The following is a 10354-nucleotide window of genomic DNA, read 5'->3' on the forward strand; positions in this document are numbered from 1 at the left end:
CCATCTACTTGGCTATACACACAAGCAATAGAGACATCTCTAACCATCAACCAACAATAACCAATTAATAATAACAAACCAGGACATTGCATCGACCGACACCAAGCATGCATCGACCAACACTAGTTGGGGTTGCGTCGACCGACGCATGATATGCATCGACCGATGCTCGCATTGCATTGACCGACGCATGCTCGACATAGCACGAAAACCCTAGGTTTTACGCGCCGTCCTCGCACTTTTATCGACTGACGCACAAATTTCATCGACCGATGCAATGCCGAGCATCGTGTTTCCACGAAGCTTCTCGCCGGATCTTCATTTCTACAACCACAAAACTCGATCCCAAGCCACAAGAAAGCTTCCTAACGTCCCAAATAACAATCTAACAAGTCTAACAACACATAGCAAGCAAATCAAAGAGATCTCTAGCTTAGATAAGCCATCGTCATGCACTTACATTTGCCAAGACGATTCTGAACCTCAAACAAGCAAGAAAGCACTTCCAGGAAGCTCCTACAACGATCCCAGCTACAGATCTCTACAGGAACAACTTCCAATCTCCCAAACTCCTCAAGAACACTCGAGAACACTTAGGAAACATTTTCTCTCTTTTCCATCTCTCAAAAGCCGCTAAACACGACTAATGAGACAAAACTCGGGTTAATGGTTTTCTTAACCCAAAACGCAGCGTTTAACTTAAACTCGTCCGCAGAAAACCAACCTTGCATCGACCGATGCACATAGTGCATCGACCGATGAAATCCCTAAATTGGAATTTCGGTTCGCGGATGTTACAGCGTCCATCCCGTATATTTTTAAGTTTAGTATGGGGTATTACATAACCACTTAAAAAACTGCATAAAAATTCAATATCATATTGTGCTATAAAGAAAACACAAACCAGCTAATTTCTCGCTAAATAAAGCAATAGGTCGTTGACGTTGACTCAAGACCGCACCATCCCTGTTTAGAAGCGTCACAATGAAGTTCAAATACCACAAAAAAATGACGGAATGCTACAATTGGTACTGAAACAAGCTTCTCTTTCACAAGTTCAAATATTGTAGTTGCCTTTGTAGTCCACAAAAATGATCCATCTCGAATATAATTTGTAATAGGCGCCATTAGACAACTAAACTGTGGAACAAATCGTCTATAAAAAGATGCTAGTCCATGAAAGCTTGAGTCTCAGTTAATGTTTTTAGAAATGGCCACAAACGTATGGTAGAAACTTTGCTTGAATCCACGGCAAGCCCCTTAGAAGAAACAATGTATACCAAAAAATGTACTGCATCATATCCAAATTCACACTTCTTTAACGTGGCATAAAGTTTATCTCTTCGTAGAACACATAAGTGTGTCACGTGAGCATCCCAAGTCAAACTGACAATTCAAATGTCATCGAAATAAACAACGACAAATTTACCGAAAAAGGTCGAAGATATTGGTTCTTAACTCGCATAAACTTGCTTGGTGCATTTGATAATCCAAAAGGCATAACAAGCCACTCAAATAGACCTTCACGTTTCTTAAACGCAGTTTTCCATTCATCACCTTGTCATATTCTAATATGATGATACCACTCTTCAAATCTAATTTTGTAAACACCTTTGCAGAACCTATTTGATCCAATAAATCATCAAGTCGAGGAATGAGAAAATGATAACATACTGTAATTTAATTGATCACTCGACTATCCACACACATGCACCAAGATCCATCTTTTTTTGGTATCAATAATGCCGGCACGGCAAAACCTTTAGTAAACAATTCTTCAACTTGGTTATGCAACTCTTCATGTTTGGTGGGGCTCATTCTGTAGTGAGGTCGATTGGGGAGAGAAGCATCTCGAACAAAATCAATACCATGTTGAATGTCTCGCAATGGAGGTAATCCTGGCGGGAGATCAGTGGGAAAAACATCTGAAAATTTATTCAGTAACGGTTGTATAACTGGAGAGATAAGCCCTTGTCAAGAAGATATGGGAGTGGTGACTAAAATAACAACCATACCTGCCTCATGCATGGCTGTCTATGGAGTGTTGGAAGTAGTAGCTCTAAGATACAGCCACTTTTACTTTTTACTTCTTACTTCCTTAACATGTCCTTACAACCACAAAAGCATATTTATACTACCCTTACTTATCTTAACCTACTTGTTTTTCCATCACCCTAAAACCGAGGCCCATTACACATAAGGCCTTAATTGAGTTTATGGCCTAATGGCCTTTTACTTGTTTTCATTATTACAAAACACAAACTCTCATTGTCGTGACTCTTCTTCTTCTTCTTCTTCTTCTTCTTTTTCTACACGATCACTTCTTCCTCTTTCTCCCTCTACATCTGCTTGTGAATCTCTCTGCTCCCAATTACCTTGGCACCTTCTTCCTCCAGTATCTCTTGTTCCTTATTGAGCAAAGGATCAACTTCCAACACTCCCTCTTAATCCTTTTGCTCAATCCCCAAAATTTGACATAAGAAATTGATTCCCTTTGTTTCTGAAGCTTCTTTGATTTGGTTCTTCATTTCTGGTCCTATGCCTCTTAGAACATCAGCATATCTCACTGGTAGGTTCTCTTGCTCCCTCATTGTCTTTATTTTTCCAATCTCATCAGATTTGATATGACTCTTCATTTTTCCGGATCTGGCCATTGCCTTGATTTTTTTCACGCTCTCTACAACTTTGACTGAACCTTGATTCTTGTTCTTGTTCTGCATGTACTCTTGCAAGTATTGCAAGTCATCGATCCTTTCTGCAACATCTACAAGACTCACAGGTAATTTAAATTGCTCCCTCATTGTTTCATTCTTCACCTTTGTAATCTTGATTGAGTTTGACCCAGTTTCTTATTTGTTTCTCTTCATGACCGATCCCTTGTACTCGTCATGAGTTTCTGCGATTTGAGACTTCTTCTTCTCCATGTGGGTCTGATTGCAAGGCGACTCATCATTCTCCAAGTATCGTAAGTTTGGGTTCTTCTTTCTTATCTCCCTCTTTTCCTTGTCTTTCATAGCTTTAGTCTTCCTCTTGCTTTCCCTTTTATTTGCTCTTTGAATCCGATTCCTCTCCATATTCTTTAGCTTTTTCTTCTCTCTTTTGAAGTGATTCAGTTCTCTCTCTTGCAGGTACCTTTCAGCTGAGACATATGTCGGACCTCTATCTCCCTCATCCGGTTCAATGCTATTCACTTTACTGCACACCAGCATTTTCTTTGTCTTCTTATGATCATTACTCTTACAGTGTTCGACATCAACCGTCTTTTGAATTTCAGCTTCATGTTTTTCCTTGTGAGAAAATATTTTTGACATCGCTGCAGAGAGTCTCCCTCACCTCAGGTTCTCTATCCTTTTTCAGTAAGAACTTTCCCAATTCTGCTTTTGTAACATCTCCAACCTCTCCCATAACCGCTTGTAAGCTTTTGCTTGTAGTCTCCATACTTGGTGAGATGTTCTTCCTCTAGTTAGTATCCTCTTCACACAATGGCTTGAGACTCTGAGCTAAGTTTTCGTCTGTTGGTTTTTCTTCATCTTTCAGCATTGTGTTATGGTTCTCTGCTTTCAGGCTTATCCCCTTGGTTCTTTCAACTTTATCACTTTGTTTAGTAGTTGCAGGCTCTAAGCATCCGACTTCACCTTCATTCTCTTTAATCGGTTGTTCAATAGGTTGGTGGTATGTCATCCTTTGAAATCTTTGAAACCATTCACTGTGATTGTTGCATTGCTGCATATGACTTGATTCCCCTACTTGGATGTCCTGGTTCATTGTGGGGCTTGTTACTCTTTTAATCACACAATGTGACACTCGTTCTTCATTTTTCTGTAGGCTCTCTGTTTCAGCATTTCCATAGACTTCACCATGACCTCCAGGTCCAGTTTCTACATTCCTCTCTGATGTCTCTCCTTGCTGTTTTTCTTTTTTCAATTTTTGGAACTCAATTGAATAGCATCCATCTGTCATGGGTGCTTCAAATAACTTCTTCCCTTCTTGATTAGTGATTATGCATCCTGATGAGTTGAACATCATCCCGTAGCCACTCTTCATCAGTTGAGGAACACTTAGGTAGTTGTGTTTCAAGCTAGGTACGTAAAGAACATCCCTTATTGTTCTTTTACCAGTCTCAGTCATTACAGTGACTGTACCTTTTCCTTTAGCTTGAATAACTTCATCATTGCACAACCTTACACCTCTCCTAATGTTTTTGTTCAACATAGAGAACCATGGTTAATGGAGATCCTTCTTAAGCCATTGTCTGCTGCTTTCAGAGTTATTTCCAATTGCTTATGTATGCTTTGTTTATCTACATCCTTGAACCGTTTAACAGTTTCATTCATGGTTTAAGTTTTTGACTTTTTAATTTGGTTGGATCTCTGTTTATTATGTGATTCTTTAGTGGTTAATTTGCGATGATCTTCGACTCAAGTTGGAGAATGATTTCATGAAATCTCTTCAGGATGAGGTAAATAATACATTGACTCTTGCTTTTGTTTTTGTATCATTTTGTACAATTCTCAAATGTTGAATTCTTTGCCTTCTACCTAGGCTATAGAGAGTGGTGAACTGGAGGCTATCAAGCCTTTGCCTTGGTACCCTAATAATCTTGCTTGTCATTCTAACTTTTATGTATTATTTCAGCTGCTTGAAATAATTCATGAATCATCAGAATCAGGATCTCTACCTAATGGAATGGTTTGTTAAACTCTATCATCTTCCATTCATTTTGGTTGATAGATAATTTGTTTGTTTCTAATTGCTTTGGTTGATTCAGGTGGTGGTGAATGAACTGCAACAACAACGATACTTTGTCCAAAGAAGCATCTGAGGTTAATCATCATCTGAGTTACATGTATATGTTCTAGAACTTAGAAGTTTGTCTCTATTTTTTGGTGATGTTAGTTTATTTTAATTAAGATTTTTATGTAAGACTTTATGTTATGTAAGACTTCATTTTGTTAATGTAATAATAATTTTATGTATGTTGGTGATTTTATGAAATAAAAATATTATATATATATATATATATATCTAATTAAATAAATTCTGCAAAATAGGATTCAAATATACAAATTATAAAATTTATATACCAAAAAAATAATACTAATTTTGTGTTACCATAAAATGTATTATAGCAGTAATCGAATGCTATAATATGAAAATGCTATCGTATGTAGGTATTTATTATAGCATGTCAAAAACGCTATTGTATGTGGGGGATCTACCATGGCTGCCGATGTCACAGCATCTACGATAACGCTATGTAATATCTATGATAGCAGTTTTCTCACGCTAACAATGTCAATATTTGTTGTAGTGCCAGCTTTCTTCTTTGGCCATGTGACATGTAGCTCCACTGTCAATCAACCAGATATTACCATTGCTTGAGATATGGTCATGAGTTGCTGTAAACAATCCTTCTTCTTGGTTGTCTTCTTCTTGGTCTTGTCTATTTATTTGTGTTTGACTTTGTTGTTCTGCTTGAGCTTGCATCTGGGTTTGATTGTGCTTGAGTCTGCAGTCTCTAGCATAGTGTCCCAGCTTTCCACAAACAAAACAACTTCCTCTAGGTCTGACTTGCATGTTTTGTTGTGTGCTTGTTGTCTTGTTTTTGTTGTAGTAGCACTCTTCCTCACTGTAATTGTTTTTCCTGCATATGCTACACCACTTTGACTGAGATGATTCTGACCTGAATGTGTCTTGCATATTTTGAACATTTTTGAATTTCTGAAACCTTGCTGCAGATGCACCTTCAGCGTTTCCACCATTTCTATCATCTAATCTCTTCTCTTGTCCTTGTATGGAGTTGATTACTTCAGCCACAGTTACAACTGCAAGGTCCTTTGTCTGTTCTATGACTCCCACATAGGAGTCAAACCTTTCTTGAAGTGAGCACAAGATTTTAGGCACCACAATAGATTCTGCCATTTCTTCTCCATGAGCTCTCGTCTCATTTACCAACTCTACAACTCTTCTAGCAAAGTCTTTAATGGTTTCTCTTTCATCTTGTTTCAGGTTGTAGAAGTTTGCTCTCAACCTCTGTAGCATTATCATGGAACCTTTTGAGTCACCTTGGAACCTTAGTTGAAGTACATCCCATGCATCCTTTGAGGTTTCAGTGACAGATAAGTGACTACTGAATATTTCTTCAGAAACAGCACTAAACAACAACTGTAAAGCTGTTTGATCTTTCATCTCTAACTCTTCCCAGTCTATCATTCTTTTCTGTTCATCTTGTGTGGGAGAAGTCAACTTAGGTGATATTGGGATACCTTCTGTAACTACTTTCCATAAACCCTTAGACTTAAGTATAGCCTTCATCTTTATAACCCATAGACTATAATTCTTTCCATCAAACACTGGAACCACTTGAACATTCTGCATTCTATCTTACGACTAATTGCAAATTACCTAATTTTTGCTTCTCCTTTTTTTTTTTTTCTCGTTTCTTTTGCTGTGCTCTTGTGAACCAGCTTGTGCCTCTAACTTTCCTTTGTTGCTTGTGCAGGTTTCAGGTCACCAAGAACTTTGAAGCTCTAATACCATGTTGGAAGTAGTAGATCTAAGATGAAGCGACTTTTACTTTTTACTTCTTACTTCCTTAACATGTCCTTACAACCACAAAAGCATATTTTTACTACCCTTACTTATTTTAACCTACTTCTTTTTCCATCACCCTAAAACTGAGGCCCATTACACATAAGGCCTTAATTGAGTTTATGGCCTAATGGCTTTTTACTTGTTTTCATTATTACAAAACACAAACTCTCATTGTCGTGACTCTTCTTCTTCTTCTTCTTCTTCTTCTTCTACACGATCTCTTCTTCCTCTTCCCTCTACATATGCTTGTGAATCTCTCTGCTCCCAATTACCTTGGCACCTTCTTCCTCCAGTATCTCTTGTTCCTTATTGAGAAAAGGATCAACTTCCAACATGAAGCACGTCGCAAAAACAAGACTGGACTTGGTGGTAGAGCTGGAATTTCACTCTGGTGGTGGAGTTGGAATTGCAGGTAAAGATGGCTTTAACGTGAACGTACGGTTGTTTAAACTAAAGGTATAAGTGATAAGGTGACTATCATGACTAACACACTGATCAAACTCCCATGGTCTTCCAAGTAACAGATGACAAGCATCCATAGGGGCAATGTAACAAATCATTTATCTTTGTATGAATCGCCAACTGAAAATTCCACTAAAACACGAGTGGAAACTGCAACTTCATTTTCTGTTGTATCGCAACTAATTTATAAGGAGAAGGGTGTGGTTGCACTTGTAAATTTAATTTTGATACAGCATCCTCAGCGATGACATTCTCACAACATCCCGAGTCGATAATGGAGTTACAAACCCGTCCATTGATTGTGCATCGTGAATAAAAGAGTTTGTTATGTCGAGATTCTTTAGGGAGACGAGGTGCCAAACAAGCTCGCCTAACCACAAGAAGGTGAGTTACATCAGCTTCCAATTCCTCTGTTTCCTCCACAATTTCTTCATCATATATTACTTCCACATCTCTACATGTTTCATCAAGGATAAAACCACGACGGTTTCGAGTAGGACATGCTGATTGCCGATGACCTGGTTCTCTGCAATTAAAACAACGCAACGTACTAGGTCGATTAACCCGTGTAGGATCAACTGAAGTCACCACATGTTCAGGTTTTTTCATCACCGCTTCAGGAGTCTGACTCGAAGAACCCGATATAAGTGAAGTTCGGACTGGACGAGTAGAGCTCCAAGCAGGATAGTTGCTTCGAGTTTGTTCTTCAACAGTCAACGCTTGTTGATGAGCTTCATCCACTGATAATGGTTTGAATAAATTCAGTGTGTGTTGAATTTTTTTGTCTCAATCCACCCGTAAATCGTGCCACCAATTGTTGTTCTGAATCTTGCCAATCAATAAGAGTTAGTAGCAAAAAAAAATTATTTGAATACTCTTCCACCGAACGTGACCTTTTTTCAAATTTTGCAATATCTGAAACATAAGGTGATCGTAATTAAATGGCAAAAAAGTTTTGCACAAGTGTTTCTTTAATTTATCCCACGATAGCATTTTTGCTTTTCCTTGTCTTGATTGAGAAGTCTTAAACTGTGTCCACCAAGCTGCAGCTCTGTTTCGAAACCGCATTGCAATCACCGGAACACATCGATCTAAAGGAACTCGTCTGAATTCGAGTACCTCTTCTACATTTACGATCCAGTCTAGTAGCTTCTCCGCTGTGTTTCCAGATTGAATCCTTGTTCCCAACGCCAATCGTTTTTTGGAGCAACAACAGGATGCTGGATCTGTCTTTGCAAAAGGGTTATTGTCTTCTCCACCTGGTTCATCATAATCTTGTTCATCATGTTCTCCATCAACAACTACTTGCAGAGGCTGCAGAACCATCGCTTGAATAGCCACTGTAAGCTGCTGCATCTGCTCTTGAAGACGTACTAGAGTTTGACGTGTGGGTTCAACATCAGTTGGCGGTGGGTGGCGCAGCGTAAGATCACAAATTCAACTCAACCAAAGGATTTCGAATTGAAAACTTTTGGGACCTGCTTCCTACCAATTGAATTCTTCAAGAACTCAAGAATTAGGGATAGAGATAATTCTCTATTTATTAAAAATATCAAAGCTGCTTGTTTGATTAGGTTAATCCAATCGATAATGTGTCATTGTATTCATGAGATTATATAGGAGAGGTTGTACAAGGTAGCCGCTAGGAGCTATTAACTAAGCTTCCTAATATACACAGAAGAATATATGTATTCCTATTCTAATACCCTCTCGCAGTCGAAACGTAATGAGGATGAACGTTAAGACTGGACTTGAAGTCTTGAAACAGAGATGTAGGGAGACATTTGGTGAAGATGTCTGCATATTTATGGGAGGAAGGAACATGAAAGACTCGAACCTGTCCCATGGCAACACGTTCACGGACAATAAAAATATCCAACTCGATATGCTTGGTGCGTTGGTGTTGATCGGGTTTGTGGAGAGATACACTGCACATATATTATCCCAGTACACAAGCGTTGCAGTGTTAAGTAGGCAATGAAGTTCAAGGATTAGGTTACGGATCCATATTGTTTTGGCAACTAAGTTGGCCACACTGTGATACTCTGCCTCAGCACTAGAGCGTGAGACAGTTGGTTGTCGTTTAGAAGGCCAGGAGATGAGGTTGTTACCAAGGAAGACGGCAAAACCAGAAGTGGAATGACGTGTGTTGGGGCAGCCGGCCCAGTCTGCGTCAGTATAGGCAGTGAGTGTCGTTTTGTTGGAATGAGTGATGTGTAAGCCGTCCGAGATGGTTCCCTTAAGATAACGAAGGATGCGTTTCATGGCGGTGAAGTGAGGCTCACAAGGGTCATGCATATAAAGACAAGTTTTTTGGACAGCATAAGCGATATCCGGCCTAGTGAAAGTGAGATATTGGAGGGCTCCGACAAGGCTACGGTATAGTGATGGATCAGCAACAGGAGGTCCGACAGCAGAGAGAAGTTTGGCCGAAGTGTCAAAGAGAGTCGTGACCGGTGTACAGTTGGACATATTTGCACGATGGAGAATATCCGCAGCGTAATTTTGTTGACTGAGAAATAGTCCATTGTTGTCCCTGCGTACCGCAATGCAAAGAAAATAGTGAAGGAAACCAAGATCAGTCATTAAAAATACAGATTTAAGAGAGGAGAGAATTGACCTGAGAAGAGCAGGGGAAGAGGCGGTGAGGATAATGTCATCTACATATAATATTAGATAGGCAAGATCATTGCCTTGGCGCTAAACGAAGAGAGAAGCATCACTCTTGCTGTTCGTGAAACCTATTTTGGTAGCATATTTAGCAAAACAGTGAAACCAAGCCCTTGGTGATTGTTTGAGGTTGTATAACGACTTCTTAAGTAGGCACACATGGTTGAGTTTTTCTGGATCAACGAAGTCGGGCGGTTGGTGCATGTAGACAGTTTCCTCAAGGTCGCCATGGAGGAAGTCGTACTTAACATCGAGTTGGTGGAGAGGCCAGTCACGAGCGACCGCAAGATCAAGAATAGTGCAAATTGTCGTTGGTTTGATGACAGGGCTAAAAGTCTCCTCACAATCTACACCCACTTGTTGTGATTTGCAATTTGCGACCAACAGAGCTTTGTACTGAGACAAGGTGCCATCTGCATTAAATTTATGACTAAAGAACCACATAGAGCGCACAAGGTTAGTGTTCACAGGACGAGGAACAAGATCCCATGTGCCTGCGTATTTTTGAGCAGTATATTCCGATGAAATTGCCCCATTCCAGTTAGGATCACGAGCCGCTTGAATATGAGAATGGGAAGAGGAGAAATATGAGCAGTATGAAGAGAGAAAATTTGTTTAGGTTCATTAA

General features: G+C 39.4%; 2 protein-coding genes and 1 long non-coding RNA gene across 3 annotated transcripts; 1 reads left to right on the forward strand and 2 right to left on the reverse strand.

The window, feature by feature from the left end:
- Window positions 1-1169: 1169 nt before the first annotated feature.
- LOC147930941 (uncharacterized) lies at window positions 1170-2028 on the reverse strand. Its single transcript, XM_087477095.1, has 4 exons — window positions 2016-2028; window positions 1761-1925; window positions 1430-1622; window positions 1170-1386 (listed from the first exon to the last, which is right to left on the reverse strand). Exons 1-4 carry the CDS (start codon window positions 2026-2028, stop codon window positions 1170-1172), a joined length of 588 nt encoding a protein of 195 aa, XP_087333221.1.
- A 2176-nt stretch (window positions 2029-4204) lies between these two features.
- Window positions 4205-4930, forward strand: LOC147930942 (uncharacterized). The gene is made up of 4 exons (XR_015574153.1): window positions 4205-4285; window positions 4394-4459; window positions 4636-4689; window positions 4769-4930. It is a non-coding gene; the product is annotated as an uncharacterized LOC147930942 (long non-coding RNA).
- A 365-nt stretch (window positions 4931-5295) lies between these two features.
- Window positions 5296-6378, reverse strand: LOC147930943 (uncharacterized). The gene has a single exon (XM_087477096.1). The coding sequence runs from the start codon at window positions 6376-6378 to the stop codon at window positions 5296-5298; it is 1083 nt and encodes a 360-aa protein (XP_087333222.1).
- Between the last annotated feature and the right edge of the window lie 3976 nt (window positions 6379-10354).

Source organism: Camelina sativa, chromosome 12, assembly GCF_030686135.1.
Source record: "Camelina sativa cultivar CO46 ecotype springtype chromosome 12, ASM3068613v1".
Taxonomy (NCBI): Eukaryota; Viridiplantae; Streptophyta; class Magnoliopsida; order Brassicales; family Brassicaceae; genus Camelina; species Camelina sativa.